The 25,938-nt window shown below is 43.3% G+C and overlaps 1 protein-coding gene and 1 pseudogene across 1 annotated transcript; both read right to left on the bottom strand.

Annotated features, from left to right (window-relative positions):
- Positions 1–4: 4 nt before the first annotated feature.
- Positions 5–5,963, bottom strand: LOC139638358 (reticulon-3-B-like; the record flags this gene model as incomplete). Its single annotated transcript, XM_071512477.1, has 3 exons — positions 5,848–5,963; positions 1,153–1,303; positions 5–26 (listed from the first exon to the last, which is right to left on the bottom strand). Coding segments are annotated over exons 1-3 (270 nt in total), but the record flags the coding sequence as incomplete, so codon positions are not given.
- Positions 5,964–10,253: 4,290 nt separating this feature from the next.
- LOC139638357 (phosphorylase b kinase regulatory subunit alpha, skeletal muscle isoform-like) overlaps positions 10,254–25,938 on the bottom strand; it is a 17,689-nt pseudogene continuing 2,004 nt past the window's right edge.

The raw sequence follows: 25,938 nt of genomic DNA, 5'->3' as shown, positions 1-25,938 counted from the left end.
CGGCCTGGATCACTGACTTATAAACCCTAAACAGGAAGTGGAGGATTGTTAGGATGACATCATTTCCTGTGTTTCCACTTAGAGATCCAGGAAGTGTTTTAGCTTTTCACTGAAAACTCACCAGGCAGCAGTCTGCCCAGTGTGTCACACCCAGACTGGGAAAGGACCAGCAGCTACCAGTCTGATACTGGTGAGTGTGAGTCAGTCAGGATGATCATTATTATTTAAACTGTTGTACGGTCACACACATTATAATAAGAACACAATAACATCTCTTGGTGCAAAATGGCGGCTCTAGAATCAGGGTTCCTCCACATTTTCAATTAAAAAATTCCATACTTTTTCCAGACCTTGATTTGTTTTGAAGATTTTGTCTGGTGTTCAATATGATTTACACAGATAGACATCTTGCCCCTGCTAACTAGGTCATATCACTGTATAGATGAAGATTGTTCTTCACAGAGACAAATATCAGAATATGTGAGATGATTGGCAGGGTTCCTACACGCTTTCCATTTTAAAATTCCATATTTTTCCCAGACCCTATGTTCTTGACCGGATTTGATTTTGGTGGGTATTTGATATAATGCAGCTGACAGCGGCTGGGTGATAAGAGCGTCCCTCTATCTGAACATTATTCTTCACATCAACACAAACTGTGGACTCAAAGTGGCTCTACAACAACATAAAAGCTAGAATGATGTGTGTATCGGACCTGAACCGCAACATTTTCCATACTTTTCCAGACATTTTTTTCAAATTCCCAAACTATTCAAGACCTGGAAATGATCAAATTCATTTTTAATACTTTTCCAGACTTTCTCCAGAAGCCCCTCGCTCTTTGGTCCTGAGGGACTGACACCAAAACCTGACGTTTACCGCTGAGGTTTTACATCCTGAAACATTTTCTCATATCAAACTCCAGCTGGTGTTGCATCTGGAGGTGACGTCACCTCGTCTCTGATTGGCCGGTTATCCACCGAGAAGAAAAACACAACTAACTACTAAATGTAAAGTACATTAAGAACTGTTTTAGGTGGAGTTTTCCTTTAAAGCTGCAACTTTTTTCGCATTAAAACACCAATAAATCATCTGTGTGTTCAGGTCTAAATCTCCTGTCTTCAGTGATGTGGAGGCGTTGGCCCCGCCCACCTGAAGGTGATGGTGACGCAGAGGCAGGCCAGCAGCAGGTAGGACACCACGCTGATGACGGACAGCGTCGCCACGGAGACCAGCACCAGCAGAGACAGGCCGAACGCCACCGCAGACTTCTTCGGTTCCCGCCAATAGACAAGCTGTAAGGCTGGAGAGAGAGAGAGAGAGAGAGAGGGAGGGAGAGAGAGAAAGAGAGAGAGAAAGAGAGAGAGACAGAGAGGGACAGAGAGAGATTGATATATAGAGACAGAGAGAGATTGATATATATATATAGAGAGAGAGAGATAGAGAGAGAGAGACAGAGAGAGAGTGAGAGAGAGACAATAACGGTTGATTACCATTCATGCCAATAAAGCTTATTTGAATTTGAATTTGAATTTGAGAGACAGACAGAGAGAGAGAGAGAGAGACAGAGAGAGAGAGAGAGAGAGAGAGAGAGACAGAGAGAGAGAGAGAGAGACAGACAGAGAGAGAGACAGGCAGAAAGAGAGAAAGAGAGGGACAGACAGAGAGAGACAGACAGAAAGAGAGAGAGAGAGAGAGAGGAACAGAGAGATTGATATAGATAGAGAGAGAGAGAGAGGGAGTGAGAGAGAGACAGACAGAGAGAGAGAGAGAGAGAGAGAGAGACAGACAGAGAGAGAGAGAGAGAGAGAGAGAGAGAGAGAGAGAGAGAGAGGGACAGAGAGAGATTGATATATATATATAGAGAGAGACAGAGAGAGAGAGAGAGAGAGAGAGAGAGAGAGAGAGAGAGAGAGAGAGAGAGAGTGAGAGAGAGACAGACAGAGAGAGAGAGAGAGAGAGAGAGAGAGAGAGAGAGAGAGAGATCAGTATGTATGTATGTTCATAAATCAGCCTGATCAATGATCTGGTATCAGAGCTGTTCACCTGCAACATCAATCAGTTTTCAAACCAAAACATTCATTTCACATTTTTCTCAGTGTCCAGGTGGGAGAGCTGTGAGAACCCGACCGAGCTGTCTGAACCTTTAGTCGACTCAGGGTTTGAACCCCGGACTCTGCTGCTGACTCTGGATCTGCTGGCTCCAGACGCTCTGTGGGCTGACTGACCAACTGACAGACAGACTGACCAACTGACAGACAGAGTGACCAACTGACAGACTGACAGACTGACAGACTGACAGACTGACCAACAGACAGACAGACTGACCAACAGACAGACAGACTGACCAACTGACAGACTGACAGACTGACAGACCAACAGACACACCAACAGACTGACCAACTGACAGACTGACAGACTGACAGACTGACACACCAACAGACTGACCAACTGACAGACTGACAGACTGACAGACTGACAGACTGACAGACCAACAGACACACCAACAGACTGACCAACTGACGGACTGACAGACTGACAGACCAACAGACACACCAACAGACTGACCAACTGACAGACTGACAGACTGACAGACTGACAGACCAACAGACACACCAACAGACTGACCAACTGACAGACTGACAGACTGACAGACCAACAGACACACCAACAGACTGACCAACTGACAGACTGACAGACCAACAGACTGACCAACTGACAGACAGACTGACCAACTGACAGACTGACAGACTGACAGACCAACAGACACACCAGCAGACTGACAGACCAACAGACTGACACACCAACAGACAGACAGACTGACAGACTGACAGACCAACAGACTGACCAACAGACAGACAGACAGACAGACAGACAGACAGACAGACCGACAGACTGACAGACTGACAGACTGACTTGTAGCTAGAAATAGCGAAATACCTGCTTCACCTGTAATACCAACTTCCTCCACTGAACGGCGCTCTGTGGTTTACACGTTCCCACTGGGGGCTGACCAGTACAACCAGTACAACCAGTACAACCAGTACAGCTACAGTCTTCTACTGTTTACTGATCAGCTCCAGACCGCTGTGGAGCTGAGGATTATCCAGGTTACAACACACACACACACACACACACACACACACACACACACACACACATACACATACATAAATACATACATACATACACACACACACACACACACACACACATACACATACATAAATACATACATACACACACACACTACCCGCAGTGAGAGATCAGCAGGTCATGTGGATCTCCTTACGTTGCCGTGGGAAACGGGGCCAAACCACATACCATAATGAGCTTTAAAGGTTAAATGTGTAATATTGCAGCAAGACATCAGCAGGCTGCTGAACGACAGAGAGTGAAACACAGAGCAGCCGAGGCTGAAGGCTCCTGCTGCACCAAGGTCTGTGCAGAAATCTGTCAATTTGTTTTTGCCTTGCTTATCGGCAAAAAACACACATGGGAAAATATAAATTGAGACTTTATTACTAATCACTGGGGTGTTCTGGTAAATTCGGCATGTATATAATCCTCCAAACAGCTCAAATTTTACCGGACCGGCCCAGTGTTACTTACTCTGTTCAGACAGTCTGGTGATGTCAGGATCCTGATCACAACAAGACTCCACTGAATAAAGAAAACGGTCTAACTGGTAAAACCTGACAGAAGGTTGATTGAAACAGTCCAACCTGCCCACCATGCTGCTGATGGTCTGGCTCTGTGGAGGGCAGAGTGTTGTTGTCATGACAACGCTGAACGACAGAGGCCAGCACTGGACCAGAAATGACATATAGACCTTATAACTAAAGGTTGATACCGCTGGATGTCAGACCTCTGCTCTGTTACTGACACCTCGCTACCAACATGCTGAGGACAAGAAACACAGAGCAGCTTTCATGTTTTCTACCTGTTTCTGTTTGACATACAGGGGAAATGAACTGAACTCATCCTGAGGAGAAACCTCCTGTCACTGAGGAGAAACCTCATGTCACTGAGGAGAAACCTCCTGTCACTGAGGAGAAACCTCACGTCACCTTGAGGAGAAACCTCCTGTCACTGAGGAGAAACCTCATGTCAGCTTGAGGAGAAACCTCCTGTCACTGAGGAGAAACCTCATGTCACTGAGGAGAAACCTCATGTCACTGAGGAGAAACCTCCTGTCACTGAGGAGAAACCTCACGTCACCTTGAGGAGAAACCTCCTGTCACTGAGGAGAAACCTCACGTCACTGAGGAGAAACCTCCTGTCACTGAGGAGAAACCTCACGTCACTGAGGAGAAACCTCACGTCACTGAGGAGAAACCTCATGTCACTGAGGAGAAACCTCACGTCACTGAGGAGAAACCTCCTGTCACTGAGGAGAAACCTCACGTCACTGAGGAGAAACCTCCTGTCACCCTGAGATGCAGCTGGAAGTGCTGATCATGTGACCAGGGACAGGAAGCTGGCTGAAGACGTTTCCTGTGTTGTGGTTCAGTATCTGTGAACCTGATGAACACACAGCAGCTGATTCTCAAGAAAAACAGAACAGTGTCCATGGCATCAGTACTACAGGGCCGTACCGGTTCCACTGGTCCAGTATCAGCACTACAGGACCGTACTGGTTCCACTGGTCCAGAACAGACTAGGAATTATGGGAAACCACAGTGACGTACGTTGGTGTGAGTAGAGCCTGGTGCTGAGAAAACACTGAAATCTTACCAGGATCACATGCCCCCCCCCCCCCCCCCATATGCCCCCCCCCCCAGCAGTAATAAGCCGGATTGCCACACCATAGAAACACAAGAGCTTCAGCATAAGGTTGGGTCAGCTGAGCCGTTAGCTAACTGCAGCAAACAATGGAGCTTTGTGACAGCAGAGCGGTTAGCTAGTAGGTTAGCTAACAGGTTAGCTAGCAGGTTAGCTAGCAGGTTAGCTAGCAGGTGAGCTAACAGGTTAGCTAACAGGTGAGCTAGCAGGTTAGCTAGCAGGTGAGCTAACAGGTTAGCTAGCAGGTGAGCTAGTTAGTCATTGATCTTTTAAGTCTCTTCTTAAAACAGACTTTTATCAGAGAGCCTTTCCTGATTTTACTTGAGTTTTAATTTCCTTTGAACTGTCTTTTATTTCCTTTAAAATGTTTTTCTTTTCCTATTCTTATCTTTCACTGTATTGGTTTTATACACCAAATTGTTTTTTATCTGTTTTCTTTTAAAACCTGATGATTTTATGACTTGTCTGTTTTATTTTTATTTTGCTGCCTTTGTGAAGCACTTTGTAACATGGATTTTGAAAAGTGCTCTATAAATAAAGATGATTATTATTGTTATTATTGTTATTGTTATTATTATTATTATTAGTATAGTAGTATTATTAGTATTATTATTTTTAACTAGCAGGTTAGCTAGCAGGCTCAACAGACTAACCTCACCTGCTGGTTGGCTGATGATGGTTAACTAAAGGTAAGATACATGAAAAGTCATCTTCATCTTCATCATCATCATCACACTTATGTCCACTATTATCATGATCATCTTCATCAGTACCAACACCATCATCATCCTCATCATCATCATTATGGTTACTATCATCACACTTCTGTCTACCACTATCATAATCCTCCTCATCACCACTACTCTCCTCCTCCTCCTCCTCCTCCTCTTCATCAGCACACAGCCTGTCCTCCTCTTCATCATATTTCAGCTTCATGTTACTCGTCAGGTTCCAGTCCAGATGTTTTGTTTCCCAGATCAACATTACAGAGGAATCTGGTTTGGTTTCCGCTCACACAATAATAAAGAATACTGAAGTTGGTTACTGGTTTTGTTTCTGTACCTGACAGAGTGGAGTCTCTCAGCGAGGAAGAGGAGGAGGAAGAGGAGGAGTTTAATGGAGAGATCATCTGGTCGGACTGCGAGGTCGAGTCTGCCATGTTCCTGTCTGTTCCTGTCTGTCCCGGTCTGTCCCGGTCTCTCTCGGTCTCTGGAGAAACTAACTAACTTAAAATCCTCCGTAATTCAGCAAACCGTGTCACAGTTTGCTCTGCAGCCGGTGTTGCTGCTGGATGATGGAGATAACGGCAGCGTGGGGGCGTGGCTTAGCGAGGGGGCGTGGCTTCACGTCATGCGTTAACCCTAATGCTGCCTTCAAGTGCTCCTCGTACACTCCGGCTCCTCAGAGGTAGAGACAACAAATCTTTTATTTTTTTCACTGTAATATTACTCATTATTTTTGGTCTAATTTGAATTTATGGATTGGATTTGGAATGTTTATAGAAGATAGAAGTATAGAATTTGAATAATTGAATTATTTTGGCAAAATATTTTATACACAAATGTAAATATTGCAAAACACAACCCCGTTTAACAGCCTTTAAAAACGAATTAGAAACATTTTCCAAATCTCTAAAATGTATGAAAAGCATGAATGCCCAAAAATTATACTTTGTATTTGCGCAGTATAAAGTAATTTAACCCCTGGAATGCAGGCTATACATTGTTCTTTGTTTTGTTTTGTTTTTTCGTTTTTTTCCCCTTTAATTTACTATTGTTTTGTTTTTGTTTTCTCTATTTCCTTTTGATTATTGTCTTTGACACATATGTACTGTACTCAGCTTACTCTGGTGATGTAGAAAGAACTGTCATTGCCAATTTGTTGTATATTTGAAGACTCCAGTATATATAAAAAATAAAATAAAAAAAAACTCTGGCTCCTGTGTCAGCTTCCTGTTCAGGCAGCATCTAGGTAGAAAGTGAAAATGTTCCAGTTGTAGTTCTGTCTCCTTCAGGCAGGACACACAGGAAGCTTCCTTTTATAGGGCTTTTTTTCTTTTTAAATCATATTCTTCTATTAAACTAAAAAGTTCCAATGCATTTTTACTTTTGGAAGCTTCCTTTTAAGGTTCCATGTTTTGGTCGATTTTGAAGGAAGCACAGCGGCTCCTCAGGTGGAGCAGGAAATCCCACAATACCTTGCAGCACCAGCGAAGAAGAACTGACCTTCACCGACATCAACATAAAATGAATGGCAGATGGAACTCCAAACCTCTACAATACGTTTTCCAAACAAAGCTGTGACCGTAAAAAAATAAAACACATGACATTTAAATTCATTTTGATGTGAGAATTGTCAGCAGTGAGTCATGTGACTTGATCTGGGTCCAGTCAGTGTGAATGAGCGTTAGCGTCCTGCGTAGTTTAGCTAGCTAGCGATAACGTCTCTCCTGCCTCAGTCTGATGGAGGAGAAATGAACTGAGAGAAAAACCACAGGAGGAGTTTGATCTTTTCTTTAATGTGTTTTAAAAAGCAGTTTGATCAGAGCGGCTGCTGGAGGAGTGGAACGTTCCTGCAGTCACATGACCAAGGCTGTCTGTCTCTGACCAGGTGCTTCAGACAAGGAGCTGGTTAGGAAGCTTCCTAGTTAGGGAGCAAGGAAGGAGGAAGCATCCTTATGAAGGAGACAGAGGAAGTCATAACACAACTTGGCGCACATTCAAGTGCTTCAGGTGGAAAATAAAATGGCCGCTGTGACAGCAGCAGGTTTTTGGAGGCTGTGGTTTTATTTCAGAAATAAAAGAGAGCAGAGCGACAGAAGGAAAAGCTGACTGCAGATCAGCTGTTCAGTTTTAGTTTATTCATCAGCCAGATGTGACAGTATGCTGTCTGCACACTGCATGACAGAGATCACTGAATATTGTGTTTACAACATTTCCAACAGGACTTAAAGGCAGCAGCAGATCATTCTGCTTGATGAGAATGGAAATATTTTGAAGGCTGAAGATTTTATGTGTTTAACTTCCCATTGAGCTTTAAAGAATACAAACTGACAGAGAATCCTGTCAGGAGCCTCAGATGGTTAAAAACTTCAAGAAGTCCTAAACACATGAATACATAAACACATCCCAGATATGCAGCAGTGACACCTGGAGGCAGAGGAGGGTGCAGCAGCTGGTGGTCTGGCTGGTCACCTCCGGATGATGCGTCTTGTTCCTGATTGGCCCAGAGGCCGCCTGCATCACTCCTGGGGGACGGCGTGTTGCTGTGAGCGGTTCAGACAGAAGCAGACCGTTCCTCCATCAGTTAGAAAGATTTAAAGTGAAATATCAGCATAATAATATTCTGTGTAGAGTAATACATGATACAGAATACAGGCTGCATATCAGGTTCAAACTTCCAGGAGTTTCCAGAACTTAAAGTCTGATTTCATGACTGGATTTGTGGATTCAAGTCTTTCCTCGTCAGGCTGGTGGAGCAGGAAGCAGCTGCTATGTGTTGATAAAATCTGCTGCTATGTACAGCATACTGTATACAGTATATGTATACACTGTATATACAGTATACTGTATGTATATACTGTAGACTTTTGCACCCTAGATTTTTTATATAAACTTTGTCTTAAATGTTTGTTTTCTGCTTCAGTGTCAGCAGCCTGCTCTTTGTAATATATATTTTTTATATTTAGAAACTTTTCATTTCCTTAGTGTTGAAAGCATCTTCGCTTTACAGAATTTTTTTTTACACTTTTACACACACATATATGTCTATCTATCTATCTATCTATCTATCTATCTATCTATCTATCTATCTATCTATCTATCTATATATATATATTAATCAATGCTGTTCATAAGCTGCATTTCTATTTTGTACTTCTTGTTTTATTTATCTATTTAAGCATTTAAAGTCTGATGTGTTACGGACAATAAAGATCTATCTATCTATCTATCTATCTATCTATCTATCTATCTATCTATCTATCTATCTAGTGTCTGTCTCACATCACAACATGTTGTTCTATCTGTTTCAGGACTGAATGATTTTTCTCCCATGCTTTCTGTTTGATTCCCAAACTTTTGAAGACGAACATTATCAAAATCAAAATCAAAATCAAAATCAAAATCATTTCCAGACTTGTTGCTGCAGAGTGAGGTAGAGTCCAGTTCCTGCAACGGGCAGTGTGTCCCGTGTTTCAGCTGCCCAGAGGTCACAGCAACTCAGCAACACAGCAACACAGCAACTCAGCAACACAGCAACCCTGCAGCTGGCAGCTGACAGTGTGAAATTTGGTAAAAACTGAAGAGTTTAATTCCAAAATCAGATCAAAGTGACTCTGATTAAATTACTGCATGAAACCAAATGAAGGATCTTTTTAAAGGACAGTGGGAACTTAAAGCTGCTCTGAGTATTATTTTACAATTTATCATCACATTACTGCAGAGTCATCAGCATAATGACAGTAAACATCCTCCATGTTTCTCCACCTGGTGGATCTGGAGGGAAATCTGCTGGATCAGGAAGAGGTTCTGTTCTTCAGAGCAAACGGAGCTAAAGCTGAAAGAGTTTCTGGCAGCAGATGGTGGAAGGAGGGAAAGGAAGATGGAGAAATCACTTCCAGCATGTTGATCCTCTTCAGGGAGGAGGGGGGGGGGGGGGGGGCAGGAGGCAACAGGGGCTGATGGGAAATGTAGTCTTAATGTGGAGAAACACTAGAACTAACAATACTACTGCTGTGAGACAGAGGAGAACAATCGTCTTTAAGTCGTCTGACTAAATGAGACACTTTTACAGATGGATTGTTTTTTTTTATAGATTTTATAGATATTGAATGATGGATTTCTAGCATCTAGCAACTCTTCATTTCTAGATTCTAGATTTGTTTGATTTTGTCTGTCTCAGTTTCAGTCAGTTCATCTCATGGTAGTTTCATGTTTGGGACTTTTTGGTCTCGTTATCCTTCCGTCCGTGTCAGTCACAAGTCCCGGTTGCCATGCCAACCTCGTTAACATCGAAGACCAAACGAGGAAGTCAGCAGGATCTGCAGGAGGAGAATCTCCTCTGCTGTCTGCCGTCCATCCAGTCTGTCAAAATATCAAGGAGGATTTTTTTTGAGTTTTTGCCAATTTAATAAATAGTCTCTGGTTGTTGTTGGGAGTCAAAACTACTGATTGGTTCTTGAGGAGTCTGCTAGCAGCTGATTGGTTGTTGCAGACTCTGCTAGCAGCTGGTTGGTTGTTGCAGACTCTGCTAGCAGCTGATTGGTTCTTGAGGAGTCTGCTAGCAGCTGATTGGTTGTTGAGGACTCTGCTAGCAGCTGATTGGGAGATGAGGAATCTGCTAGCAGCTGATTGGTTGTTGAGGACTCTGCTAGCAGCTGATTGGTTGTTGCGGACTCTGCTAGCAGCTGATTGGTTGTTGCGGACTCTGCTAGCAGCTGATTGGTTGTCGCTGACTCTGCTGGCAGCTCATTGGAGGTTGCAGGCCCCGGTGGGCAGGTAGTCCTGGACGTATGAAGCTACGGCTCTGGACAGATAAGTCATCGACCCAAAACGACCACTGGGGGCGCTGTCATACAACAGACGACACACTCCTGTAGACTGATCCTCCTGCAGGAGAAACTCCTCCGCTCCTAACTCCTTCTGTTAGAGGAGAGGAGAGAGGAGGTGAGGAGAGGAGGAGAGGAGAGAAGAGAGGAGAGGGGAGGAGAGGAGGAGAGAGGAGAGGAGAGGAGGAGAGGTGAGGAGAGGAGAGGAGGAGAGAAGAGAGGAGAGGAGAGAGGAGAGGAGGAGAGGAGAGAAGAGAGGAGAGGTGAGGAGAGAGGAGGTGAGGAGAGGAGAGGAGAGGAGAGAAGAGAGGAGAGGGGAGGAGAGGAGGAGGAGAGAGGAGAGGAGAGGAGGAGAGGTGAGGAGAGAGGAGGTGAGGAGAGGAGATGAGAGGAGAGAAGAGAGGAGAGGGGAGGAGAGGAGGAGGAGAGGAGGAGAGAGGAGAGGAGAGGAGGAGAGGTGAGGAGAGAGGAGATGAGGAGAGGAGAGAGGAGAGGAGAGGAGGAGAGAGGAGGGGAGAGGAGGAGGTGAGGAGAGGAGAGGAGAGGAGAGGAGAGAAGAGAGGAGAGGAGAGGAAAGGAGGAGAGAAGAGAGGAGAGGAGACAAGGAGAGGAGAGATGAGGAGAGGAGAGAGGAGAGAGGAGAGGAGAGGAGAGGAGAGAGGAGAGGAGAGAAGGAGAGAGGAGAGGAGAGATGAGGAGAGGAGAGGAGAGAGAGAATTCTCACTTTTAGTTTAGGGTCAGGATTAGCTTTAGGGTTAGTGTGTGAGTGTGTGTGCGTGTGCGTGTGCGTGTGCGTGTGCGTGTGTGTGTGTGTGTGTGCGTGTGTGTGTGTGTGTGTGTGTGTGTGACCTGGTCCTGGTGGAACAAGCGGCTGGCCTGCTGGACGATCTGGTCCACGCTGATGACGGTGGCCATCTTGTCCAGCTCCGCCTCGGCCAGCAGCGTCAGAACCAAGATGGCTTCCACCAGCAGCTGCCGGTACTCCGGCTGGGGAACCCGGTTCAGCACCGTCTCCACGACAACCGCAAACTTTATCTCCTTAGGCGTCATCTGGATTATATACAGATGGATTGTATGATTAAAGAACCTTCAGATGGATTGTGAGTCTGATGTGAAGCAGATCTGAGGTCAGTCTGGTCATCTCTCACCTCTCTGGTGGTGGAAGATGGAAGGACACTTCCCTCGATGGACAGACCATGGCACTGAGACACAGGATTATTATCATTATTATTATTATTATTGTTATTATTATTATTATTATTATTAGTAATAATATTATTATTATTAGTAATAATATTATTATTATTACTACCAACTTGACAGAGTTGACAGACAGAAAAGAGAGGATCAGTGTGAAAGTGTTGCTGGTTGCGGGTGTTTGGTGTTGCTGGTAGAGGTGGAAAGTAACTAAGTACATTTACTCAAGTACTGTACTTAAGTACAATTTTGAGGTACTTGTACTTTACTCGAGTATTACCATTTTATGCTACTTTATACTTCTACTCCACTACATTTCAGAGGGAAATATTGTACTTTTTACTCCACTACCTTTATTTGATAACTTAAGTTACTAGTTACTTTGCAGATTGAGATTATTAATACAAAATATAATCAACTAATAAATTGTGATGTATTATTATAGATTACTGTAAGCTACCCAGCAGTATATAAAGTAGTGGAAATCAGCCCCACCTTTTCCAGCTGCAACATTAAAGTGATGCTTACACATTAATGCATCAATAATTATAATTCAATAATATAATATATACTGTATTATTCTGAAATGGGCCATTCTGCATAATGAGTACTTTTACTTTTGTTGCTTTAAGTACATTTTGATGCTAATACTTTTGTACTTTTACTTAAGTAACATTTTGACATTTTGAATGCAGGACTTTTACTTGTAACGGAGTATTTTTATACTGTGGTATTTCTACTTTTACTTAAGTAAAAGATCTGAGTACTTCTTCCACCACTGGTTGCTGGTTGTTGGTATTTGGTGTTGCTGGTGTTTGGTGTTGCTGGTGTTTGGTGTTGCTGGTTGCTGGTTGCTGGTTGCTGGTCTGACCTTCTGCAGGATCTTCCAGACCTTCTGGTAGAAGCCGACAGGAACGCGGTTCAGCGCTCCGTCCAGCCGGCGGCGGCGGAGCCACTGGCCCTGCCGCTCCTTCAGGGGCCAGACGCCCGGGACGCCGCTGTGGAACGACTCTATGGAGGGCAGCCTGTAACGCTGCACACACACACACACACACACGTTTAAGTTTACTGAATGAATCTAATGCATGGTTTAATTAAAGGGATATTCCACCCTGAAACAGAATTTATTCACATTGCTACTGTTGGACATAAAGCACATATCTTTTGAAAGTTTTCAGGAATGAAGAAAGGAGGTAGTAGGAGGCGGCCATGATGTTTCTGTGTGGGCGGATAGTGTATGGATTCAGTGTATTCACACGTTGCATTGAGTTGCTCTGTGCCTCAACTTTAACCGTCACATATCATTGTCAGATGAACAGTGCTGCCTCGGCTGTACAGAAACTCTTTCAGCTTTAGCTCCGTTTGCTCTGGAAGAACAGAACCTCTTCCTGTTCTGTGCCGTAAAGCGATCCAGCAGATTTCCCTCCAAATTCAATGTGTTTCTGACAGCCAGTGATGGGGTTTCAAAATGTCTCAAGAGCCCAAGAGTCATGAAACCCACTCAACACATAAATGACCAAACTCATGAAGAACAAGCACCAACGTCACTTAGATACCACAGGTGATAATGTTACCTAACGTTAAAGTTTAAAGGGCAACGGAAGACGTGGATGTATGTAAATTAACGGCAGAGAGTGGGGTGGGAGCTTCTTCATGATCACATGAAGAAGTCATACGGCTGTCATGAGTGCATTTATGACTTCCACATTAGAAGTTTAGCCCTCAGACTAGTGTTCACTGTTAGAGACAATCATGTAAGAATAGACTTTATGTTAGTGTGTATTGTAGAACTGGTTTTGACTAGTTTGAAGTGTGCATATTACATTAGCCATATATTGATTTCTTAGAAAAGGATGAACAAAGCAACTATACATACTGAAGTGTATAAAGAAACTGACATTTCTCCCCTTTGTCAGAGAATATCCTGCAGCCTACTGAAGTGTATACGCTTAAGGTTTTCTCTCCAGACATGTCTGAATAAAGAATCCACAGAAGACTCTTGAACCTTTGCTCATTCATTTTGACCCACAAGGGTGAGACTACTTTTTCCCCTACATTACCTATTCCACAAACGTCACCTACCACAGGTAGTTACCTACTGTTAAGGTTTGCAGGACAGCAGAAGATGTGGATGTCTGTAAATTGACGGTGAAGAGTGTGGCTCAGTGTGTGAGCATCATCAGTGTATGAGACTGAATGTGGCATTTAGCCCATAGGAGAGAGGCCATCTGTTGGTCAAAAACGCCCTCTAGAGGCCATCTCACCAAGAGTTACCTGACTGACTGACTGACTGACCTGAATCTGCCTCATGATGATGTTACAAGGTTTTCCTGCAACAGACACCTAAACTCTGGTTTTAGGGTGAACCGTCCCTTTAATAATTAGGTTTTCAGATGTGAGGAGTCTGAGTTGACCTCATGTTGATCCCATGATGACCCTGAGTTGATCTTACTCACCCCTGATTGGATGTTGTTGATGTCCAGGGAGTGGACAGACAGCGACTGGAGGACAGGAGGACAAAAACAAACTATTTAAAAAATTTTATTACAGAAAATGAAAGCAAGTTGTAGCACTTTGGCAATAAACACAAAAAGAGAGAGAGAAAAGTTAGGAGAGAAATCTAAATGAACTGAACTGAACAGAAGAGTTTAGTTAATATTTACAGGAGAAGTATACTTTTTCAGTAGTAGTAGTTGTATGCTAGTGATAGTATATATTTGACAGTAGTAGTATTTATGCAGTATTATCTCACCAGTCGGATGTTGCTGCGGTGTCGTCCGTCTCCTGTCTTGTCCTTCGGGTTTTCATCCTGGACGAAGCCTGACGTTCCTTCGGTCATCCGCACTGAAACCAAAAACCAACAAATGTCAAAATACCAAAAACTGAAACAAAACACCAACAAAAACATTCTAAACTCTAAAATACATGATGGTCAAGCTAAAAACTGCTGATTTTCTTGGTTCCTGAAAAGCTGACATTTCAGAGATGCAGTTTTCACCCAACAATAATACTATAACATTTATATTATTCCAACCTATTCTATAATACAGGCTTTGGTGTTGCCTCACAAATCAACACTCAGCCAGCTGTGTCTCCATGATGGAGGAACATGTAGAACTGTGTGTTAGTGAATAAAGTGTAAATGTGTATGAAGCAGCTGTCAGCAGAGAGCAGCTGAGTCAGCTTGTTGTGGTGTGGCTGTAGATCCATTCAGTAACGTTCTCAGTAAAAGTGAATAGTGTGATAAGGTGGATTTGTTTCCAAATGTAGGTTACTGTGACACAGTAAACTGTCTTGTCTTTAGCCCTAGTCTCTACTCCAAAACATGAAGAGTTGGAGCTTGAGAAGAGTCAGCTCAGTTAACCTGAACAAACTGTTAGCTAGCTAACTAGCCAGCAAACACACTGATGTTAATGTGAACATGCTAACACTAGCTGCTACTAGATACGTTAGCTAGTGTGCTAATCAGATGTGTTAACAAGACAGTGATGTTAGCTGACCAGATACTATGGTTAGCTAAGAGCTGAGGACCTCCAAGATGGCCACCAGAGGGGAGTTAAATCACCTGAAAGGCCTCTATAATATTATCTATCTTATGTTTACTGTACAGTGAGTGAGCAGATAGGGTTTTAGTGTCTTGCTCATGGACACTTGAACAGGACACACTGGCCGTCATGGGGATTGAACCTGTGACCGCTGGGTTACGGGACAGTTTCTGGTGTCACTCACTGCTCTTCTGAACACTGAACTCCTTCCCACTGAGGATGTGATGGAGGAGACTCTTCAACTCCGACGGACTCATGTTCATCAAAGACTCTGTCGCCTCCTCACCTGACAGACAGACAGACAGACAGACAGATAGACAGATAGATAGATAGATAGATAGATAGATAGATAGATAGATAGATAGATAGATAGATAGATTTCATTGTCTGTATCCCCACCCCCCACCCCCTCTTTTCTCCCAGTCCTCCCAGTATACCAGAGCAGTGGAGGGACTGGGCCAGTTCGGTGGTCATGACCTGCAGGATGAGTCCGATCCTCAGACGAAACATCTCACCGAACAGAGACGGCTGACTGCGGATTACCATGGCTAAGTAGACCATGATCTCCTGCACACACACACACACACACACACACACACACACACACAGAGATTATCATCAGATTGGTCACAAATCAAAACAGTATTTCAATAATATTCAAAATGGCAATAAAGGTAAAAGCGGAAGTCTTGCTAAAATCCACATCCAGTACAGAGCCGCTAGCGCTGCCACCCACTGACACCAAGAACTACATCTTCATACAATCAAATGACACAATACACTACTATCTCCTTACATTTTATACACTCTGCATCATAAACAAATAAACAATGTCTGATTTTCCAGTGTCTTTTCCTAAAATCCCCTGGGTACAAACAAGGTCACAAACTTGTGCTGCAGGATGCAAAAGTTCAGCTGTGGCAGCCGTCCAGGAAGTTCTCAGATGAGTATTAGTGATGGAAAGACAGATTCATTCAGCTAACTTGACTCTTTCTTCTGTCACATCACAACGACAACGAATCAATGAAGGAGGAATTTGTCAGTTTGTTGCGACTGTAGTGGATTAAACCCATTTTTTGGAGAGTAGCCATCCAGGTGGAGTCATCGCCAAGGCAGCCAGACAACAAACATCAGATTCAATATTTTCCTCTTTGATCTCTTTTCTTTAGCGAGAGCCAATGAATGAGCGTGTTGGTTCACAACTGCGGTCCAACCAAACACTAACCCATCTGAAATTAGATTCAGTTCCGTTTCTGAATCACTTCAACTCGTTCACTTTGAATTATCATTCAAATGAAGGATTGATTTGTGAATCGACATCACTACATGTGTACCTCTGTGAGGATGGGTGTTATGTCAGTGTACCTGGGTGTCAGGTCTGTGTACCTGGGCGTCAGGTCAGTGTACCTGGGCGTCAGGTCGGTGTACCTGGGTGTCAGTCAGTGTCAGGTCGGTGTACCTGGGTGTCAGGTCGGTGTATCTGGGTGTCAGGTCAGTGTACCTGGGCGTCAGGTCAGTGTACCTGGGTGTCAGGTCGGTGTACCTGGGTGTCAGGTCGGTGTACCTGGGTGTCAGTCAGTGTCAGGTCGGTGTACCTGGGTGTCATGTCAGTGTACCTGGGTGTCATGTCGGTGTACCTGGGTGTCAGGTCGGTGTATCTGGGTGTCAGGTCAGTGTACCTGGGTGTCAGGTTGGTGTAGCTGGGTGTCAGTCAGTGTCAGGTCGGTGTACCTGGGTGTCAGGTCGGTGTATCTGGGTGTCATGTCAGTGTACCTGGGCGTCAGGTCGGTGTACCTGGGCGTCAGGTCGGTGTACCTGGGTGTCAGGTCGGTGTATCTGGGTGTCATGTCAGTGTCAGGTCGGTGTACCTGGGTGTCATGTCAGTGTACCTGGGCGTCATGTCAGTGTACCTGGGTGTCATGTCGGTGTACCTGGGTGTCAGGTCGGTGTATCTGGGCGTCAGGTCGGTGTATCTGGGTGTCATGTCAGTGTACCTGGGTGTCAGGTCGGTGTATCTGGGTGTCAGGTCGATGTATCTGGGCGTCAGGTCGGTGTACCTGGGTGTTATGTCAGTGTACCTGGGTGTCAGGTCGGTGTACCTGGGCGTCAGGTCGGTGTACCTGGGTGTTATGTCAGTGTACCTGGGTGTCAGGTCAGTGTACCTGGGTGAGGATGGCGATGGTCAGGTTGTTCTCGCTGGCGGAGTCGATGAGCTTGGCCAGCTGGTCCGGAGGCATCGGGCTGGAAACACATTCAGCATTTCTGTTGAAAAGCTGCAGCACTTTGCTGATGAACATCTTGTTTATCTTGTGAAACTATGTCACTGATAGAAGAACCAAAAATATCAGAATTTACATTTAAGATAAAAGTCTTCATTTTGCTTCTTGGAGAGCTGTTAGTGGAATCAGTCTTTCTGCTGGGTGAGGTTATGAGACATGGAGGCTGTTTAACAGAAAAATCTCCGGCTCTTACTTCCTTCACTACCATTTCTCTATCACTCATGATCATTTGAGGCTCACAGAAGTATTTCTTGTATCTATTGTCTGGGAGCTGTGACCTCTGACATTTGACCTCCATACTATTTGTTGCTTAATGTTGGTGATCGAGGAATTGAAGCTGATTCTACTGTTGACCTCATTGGGAGTCTCTCTGGATAGGAGTGACATAAATTATGAGAATATAAATGTTAATAAAGTCTAACAAAGCATTAATAAAGTCTAAATAAGTTCGCTCTCTGACTCACGCTGAGATGGTTTTCTCTCGTGGTTCAGGAGGCAGACCGACTGTCAGGTGTTTCTGATGAGCCAGCAGGTCTGAGCACGCCTGTTAATAACATACAGTACAGACAGTAATAAACAGTTAATATCTGTTAATAACATGCAATACGGACAGTAATAAATGGTTAATATCTATTAATAACACACAGTACAGACAGTAATAAACAGTTAATATCTATTAATAACACACAGTACAGACAGTAATAAACAGTTAATATCTGTTAATAACATACAGTACAGACAGTAATAAACTGTTAATATCATTAACAACATAGCACAGACACATTAAAAAACAGTTAATATCTATTAAGAACATATAGTACAGACAGTAATAAACAGTTAATATCTATTAATAACATGTAATACAGACAGTAAAAAACAGTTAATATCTGTTAATAACATACAGTACAGATAGTAATAAACAGTTAATATCATTAATAACAGTACAGACACATTAAAAAACAGTTCATATCTATTAATAACATACAGAAAAGACAAACTTCATATCTAATAATAACACAGAACGGACACAGTAATAAACAGTTAATATCTGTTAATAACATGCAGTACAGACAGTAATAAACAGTAAATATCTGTTAATAACAGATATTTAAAGTTAACCCCCCCCCCACCTCGTCCAGCTCCTCCACCTTCCTCCTCAGCATGCCGGAGATCATCCTGACCAGTCCCCAGTGTCGGAGCTGACCGGCCCGGTCGTACAGATCAGCCAGCAGCTGCCGCACCGGCCAGCCGCCCCCCCGCAGCCTGGTGTCCCAGTCCAGACCCCTGACACACACACACACACACACACACACACACACACACACACACACACACACACACACACACACACACACACACACAAAATCTGGTCACACTTCCTTTATCTTATAAATCAACTCTGTTTTGATGAGTTCTTTATAAATAACAGAAATGACTATCTCCATACAGCGAGCAATGAAGGAGAACATTATCATTCTTATTTTAATATTCCTAGGAAGAGGAAGGCATTATATTAAAGTCTTCTTGACCGGCTGCTTTTTGCTGCAGTAGCTGTCAGGACTTCCTCTTGGGTTTGACTGTACAAAAGATGCGTCAGAAAATACAGAAATACATTTGTCAATATTTGTTGCCAAACCAACTGAGGGACAAATAAACCAACTTGGAAACTAATAGCAACATCTTCAGGCTGTTTGGACAAACACATGACTTAGAATACAAGCATGTCTGCATGTGAGTGTTGAGTGCATCACATGTGTCTGCTGAGCGTCACAAGTGTGTATTGAGTGTGTGTGTGTGTGTGTGTGTGTGTGTGTTGCCTCACTTGTCCTTGTAGAGGATGTAGAGGATGTCGGCCTGGTCCTGCAGGCTCCTGGTCTTCTTCAGCAGATCCACCAGAGCCTGGTAGTCGATCCCTCCGTTCACATCTCTGGGTAAGAGCACAGAGGCTTCTGGGATACCAGCAGCCTGCCAGAGACACCCAACACCAGCAACCATCAACCAACAACCATCAACCAACAACCATCAACCATCAACCATCAACCAACAACCATCAACCAACAACCATCAACCAACAACCATCAACCAACAACCATCAACCAACAACCATCAACCACCAACCACCAACCACCAACCAAAAACCATCAACCATCAACCAACAACCATCAACCATCAACCAACAACCATCATCCATCAACCAACAACCAACAACCAACAACCATCAACCATCAACCAACAACCATCAACCAACAACCAACAACCATCAACCATCAACCACCAACCACCAACCAAAAACCATCAACCATCAACCATCAACCAACAACCAACAACCAACAACCATCAACCATCAACCACCAACCACCAACCACCAACCAAAAACCATCAACCATCAACCATCAACCATCAACCAACAACCATCAACCATCAACCAACAACCATCATCCATCAACCAACAACCATCAACCATCAACCATCAACCATCAACCAACAACCATCAACCAACAACCATCAACCAACAACCATCAACCAACAACCATCAACCATCAACCACCAACCACCAACCACCAACCAAAAACCATCAACCAACAACCATCAACCATCAACCAACAACCAACAACCATCAACCAACAACCATCAACCAACAACCATCAACCAACAACCATCAACCATCAACCACCAACCACCAACCACCAACCAAAAACCATCAACCATCAACCATCAACCAACAACCATCAACCATCAACCAACAACCATCATCCATCAACCATCAACCATCAACCATCAACCAACAACCATCAACCATCAACCACCAACCACCAACCACCAACCAAAAACCATCAACCATCAACCATCAACCATCAACCAACAACCATCAACCATCAACCATCAACCAACAACCATCAACCATCAACCAACAACCAACAACCATCAACCATCAACCAACAACCATCAACCAACAACCATCAACCATCAACCACCAACCACCAACCAAAAACCATCAACCATCAACCATCAACCAACAACCATCAACCATCAACCAACAACCATCATCCATCAACCAACAACCAACAACCAACAACCAACAACCATCAACCATCATCCATCAACCAACAACCAACAACCAACAACCATCATCCATCAACCAAACCATCAACCAACAACCAACAACCAGCTGTAGAGGAGTGATGTAGTTTGATAGTATACAGCTAGGAGGAATGGGGTGGGGGTGGGGGGGGGGGTTACCTGGTCTGCAGCATCCACCAGGTGTAAACTGGGCTTGGGGGAGCGGAACAGCTTGGTGGGCAGGTACATTTGGACATCTGGACAGGAGACACATACACACTAAATACACCAAATATTTAATAATTATTGGCCAGTACAGTGAGCGACTATTTGTTAATTAGTGACTAGTGGGTCCAGATAGCAGCTAGCAGCTAGCAGTTAGTGTTCCAGTTCATGACTAGTGTGTCCCGTTAATGACTAGTGGTTCCAGTTAATAACTTTGTTTTCCAGTTAGTGGCTAGTAATTATAGTTAGTGGCTAGTAGTTACATTCAGTGTCTTGTGGTTCCTTTTAGTGGCTAGTAGCTCCAGTTAGTGGCTAGTGCTTCCACTTTGTCGCTAGTAGTTCCAGTTAGTGGCTAGTGGTTCCAGTTAGCGGCTAGTGGTTCCAGTTAGTGGCCAGTGCTTCCACTTAGTCGCTAGTAGTTCCAGTTAGTGGCTAGTGGTTCCAGTTAGCGGCTACTAGCTACAGTTAGTGGCTAGTGGTTCCAGTTAGTCGCTAGTAGTTCCAGTTAGTGGCTAGTGGTTCCAGTCAGCGGCTACTAGCTACAGTTAGTGGCTAGTGGTTCCAGTTAGCAGCTAGTGGTTCCAGTTAGCAGCTAGTGGTTCCAGTTAGTGGCTAGTGGTTCCAGTTAGCGGCTACTAGCTACAGTTAGTGGCTAGTGGTTCCAGTTAGTCGCTAGTAGTTCCAGTTGGTAGCTAGTATTTCCAGTTAGCGGCTAGCGGTTTGGACTGACTGTGGATGTCGAGCTCGCGGGCCTTGTGGACCAGCGAAACCATCTGTCGGGTTTGTTAGCCGCCGCTCTGAATCGTTTCAGTCCGCCTTTGATAGCGCTGATCCGTCCGCTCTGCTGCGGCACCGACAGCAGCTGGTCCAGGTACTGAGCCAGGTCGTCCACCTCTGGACAGGACAGGGACAGGACAGGACAGGACAGGACAGGACAGGACAGGACAGGACAACACAACACAACACAACACAACACAACACAATAACAATTAATAATAAAAATTTTATATAGCACTCATTGAAAAGCAGTTTACAAACTTCTTCAAAAAGGCATAAAAGCAAGGAATAGTATTATGTCATATAGGAGAAACACATTTAAAAGAAAGGTGATTAAAAATAAAATAAACAGCACAAGATTAATTAATGGGCAAATTCACAAACATTACAAAAAAGCAAGTCTATAAAAGTGCGTTATAGAATAGAATAGAATAGAACAGACACTCACCACAGTCCATGAAGGTGAGGTGAGCGCAGCAGCAGTGGTGAGGAACTCTGACAGTTTTCCTGTCTGAACTCTGGAAGAAACAAAACAATAAACTGCCTTTCACACACTTTCACACTCTTTCCTACCTGCTGTTTCCACAACTCAGTGTTCAGTCTGATCTAGACCAGATCAGCTGCTCCCTTTGAATATCAGATTGAAGCTGAATTAAAAACTACAGTATCTCCCAATGTTAAAAAGCTTCTCTTGCTTTCCTGGTGTTTTCCCTCTGCTTTGATTCTCTCCAGTAAAAGGACGACAGGAACATCGGACGTCAACACTGTTTGGTTTACTGATTGTTTAGGAGAAGAAGGAGAAGAAGAAGCAGAAGAAGCAGAAGAAGAAGAAGAAGAAGAAGAAGCAGAAGAAGAAGAAGAAGAAGAAGAGAGGAGGAGCAACGACTGGAGGAACTGATTACTGCTGCAGGGAGGAAGAAGAGAAGTAATATAATACTTTTCGAATGAGTACCGAGTAGGGCTGATTGATTTTGAAAAAATATCTAATTGCGATTATTTTGACTGATATTGCAATTGCGATATGATTTGCGATATTAGAGGGAGTGATAATTTTTACATCATTATTCTCATTTTCATTGAAAAACGTGTTAAAATGATTATGGTGTGATTTTTGCGGGGATCTGTACCAAACAAAGATGTTTTCTTCAGTCTGTAGAATATGATGTGTAGGCCAGGACATCTCTGCAGCACCACAATATTTACTTTAAAATGATATTTTGACACATTTCACCTTTAACAAATATTGCGCCTCCTGCGATTTGAAAATTGCACTAGGCCATATTGCGATTTCGATAAAATTATGATTAATTGTTCAGCCCTAGTACCGAGTAATAGAAAATATACATATCTGGATCAGTGAGCCTAACACTTAAATGACAGTCACCTGGCTCCTCCATAGTATCCCTCCTGCAGTTTCTTCAGCATGGCCACAACAGCCGGGTCCAGCTGGCTGTGGTCATCAGCTGGAGGAGCAGAAACACTGCAGCTCAGATGGAGCTCATGAGGCATCAGAAGTACATTAGTGATGATTATTATAATCAGGGGCCGGATTCACCAATGTGTTCTTAAGATAGATCTTAAGAAATGACTTAAGAGGAAATTTTAGGAAGTTATTTTTTTCCAGTTAGTAACAATTAGTAACAGTCTCATTTCTTACAAATTTCTTTAATTTTCATACTTAAGAACTTCTCAAAATAGGGCCTGAATTAATTCTGGTTAATAAACGTTAGGCTTGAGGCCTACCTGGCCCTACACCAAATAAAGCTTTACAATAAATGTTCATCTTAATGTTAGGTGTAGGGGAACCTATGAAGACTTTGAACTATAACCTACTTGTCTAAAATGTGTTTAAATATATGATATTAGAGGCTTACCTTTTCACTGTAGGAGTTTTAAGACAGGTGAAGGGCCGTCTTAAAGTTAAGAAAAAAATCAACAACAAATTTGAGAACTTTCATTTCAAGAATACCATTTATTCCTAAGTTTTTTTCTTAGGAAGAAACATAAGACGAAAGTTAAGAAAAATATATAAGAACTGTTTTTGAGAATAGCATTTTTTCCTATTTTTGCCTTAAGACTAAAGTTAAGAAAAAAATGGCACTTGAGAAAAAAAAAATTCTTAAGAAGGTTTTGTGAATCCGGCCCCAGGGCATGATGTAATAAACACAGGGATCAGGGATCGACTGCCTGCTGTCGATGTTAACGTCACAAACGCTATGAACTGTGGGTAATTCCCTCAAGCAAAGTCTGCAGGATCGCGGACTTGCTAAAAGTCTTCATAAAGGGCTCAGAAAGTCTCACACACCTGTCGGTTTTACAGCGGGACGGCCCTGAACCCTGCATCGTTTTTTTGGGAACGTGCCTCAAAGTCCATAAGGCTGGGAGGGGTTCCTACTGAGCATGCTCAGTAGGAACCACTCTTTGCCTCAGCCCGCCCAAGGTTCCTTCCAAGTTTTTCCTACTAAGGTTTTTCTTGGGAGTTTTTCCTTGTGTGCAGTGAGGGTCTAAGGCTGGGGGGGCAGGAGGTTAGGCTGTAGAAAAAAAAATTAAAAAATCTGCTCTTCTCTGTCTGGTGCTTTTCTCTATGCTTGTCCTATGTCATTTTGTTCACTACTGATTTTTGTCAGTTATATCTAGTTAGCAGTGGTGGAAGAAGTACTGAGATGTTTTTACTGCAGTAAAAGTATCAATACAACAATGTAAAGATACTCATTACGTAAAAGTCCTGCATTCAAAATCTTACTTAAGTAAAAGTACATAAGTATTGGCAGCAAATGTACTTAGAGTATCAAAGTAAACGTACTCATTATGCAAACTGTCCCCATTTAGAGAGTTATATTTTTCATACATTATTGGAATATTAATACTGATTTATTGACATACATGTACATGTAAGCAGCATTTTTAAAGTTGTCAACGTGAAGCTAATCTTAACAATTTAGCTATACTTTTGGGTAGTCTATCTATAACAATGCTATTTTATAGTTATTTTATAAAGATGATCAAATGTTTTAAATATAAAATATTGATCTGAAAAGTAACTAGTAACTATAGCGGAGTAGAAAGTACAATATTTCCCTCTAAAATGTAGTGGAGTATAAGTACAAAGTAGGCATAAAATGGAAATACTCAAGTAAAGTACAAGTACCTCAAAATTGTACTTAAGTAAAGTACTTGAGTAAATGTACTTAGTTACTTTCCACTACTGTTAGTTAGTCTCATTCTCTGTAAAGTCCTCTGAGACATGCTGTGATAAAGCGCTATATAAATAAACAAACTTGAACTTGAACTTGAAGATGAACTCTGTGACACAGGAAGTAGCAGTCCTTACTGAGCATGCTCTGTGACACAGGAAGTAGCAGTCCTTACTGAGCATGCTCTGTGACACAGGAAGTAGCAGTCCTTACTGAGCATGCTCTGTTACACAGGAAGTAGCAGTCCTTACTGAGCATGCTCTGTGAGACGGGGAAGGTGACGGTGGGACGTCCGGTCATCCTCCAGCGGGAGCAGAGGTAGGACAGGTCGGTCCGAAGCATCTCCACGATCATGTGGTTATCCAGCGCCAGGTAGAACTGCTGGTGGTCGATGAACTGGAGGGGTCAGAGGTCAGAGGTCAGAGGTCAAAACAGCTTCAAATCTCATTTACAGTTATTAAAAAATAGATAAAAAAAAAATACTGGAGTTAACCCTTTACACCCTGATTTCCCCTTAAATTTCCTGAAACATTTTCTCCATCCTGAGCTTCAGTGTCTCATCATCTTGTGTCTCAGCTGTTCAGTTCTTCACTGCTGAGACGATTTTGAATATTCAAACAAGCTGCAACATCACAGCAAATGGAAAAACTCCAGATGTTTTGAGCTTCATTTTCTACACGTTTCCCTGAAGTTCAGCCTGACATGTTTGGTGTCTTTGGAAACCTTGGGATCTGGACTGGAATTTAAAATAAAGTTAGCAGCAAAATGTTCTGGTACGCACTGGTACAATGTAAAAGTGTGAAAAGTAAAAGTCTTCATTCTGTCACAGAGTTAAATTATTGAAGCATGAACCTGTCAGAAGTATTTTAATGTTGTCGTCTAACTGCTCCATAAACTGTTTAACTCTAATAATGCAACATATTTTATGAGCTTATCGTATGTTTTGATGTAAAACCTTATTCTGCAAAGTAACTAGTGACTCCAGCCGGCAGATAAATGTAGAGGAGGAGGAGGAGAAAGTCTCACAGAATGGAATTACTCAGTAAAGAGCCAGAACTGAAGTACAGAACTTGAGGAAATGGACTTTGTAACGACTTTGTAACTTTCCACTTCTGATCAGGTATCACCTGGGGGTCAGAGGTTAAAGGTCAGAGGTCAGGCGTCACCTGGGGGTCAGAGGTTAAAGGTCAGAGGTCAGAGGTCACCTGGGGGGTGAAGGTGAACACGGTGTCTCTGATCAGGTAGAACTTGGAGGTTCCCAGAACCCCGATGCGGCGATACGGCCGTCCGGTCAGACCGAGGCGCTGGTTCCTGCCTGAGGAGGGAGG

The sequence above is a fragment of the Centroberyx affinis genome, unplaced genomic scaffold (genome assembly GCF_046629955.1).
Source record: "Centroberyx affinis isolate AG114_WGS23_722 - 3 ecotype Tasmania unplaced genomic scaffold, CSIRO-AGI_Caff_v1 ptg006306l_1, whole genome shotgun sequence".
Taxonomy (NCBI): domain Eukaryota; kingdom Metazoa; phylum Chordata; class Actinopteri; order Beryciformes; family Berycidae; genus Centroberyx; species Centroberyx affinis.
This window is presented reverse-complemented; position numbering and strand designations above follow the sequence as displayed.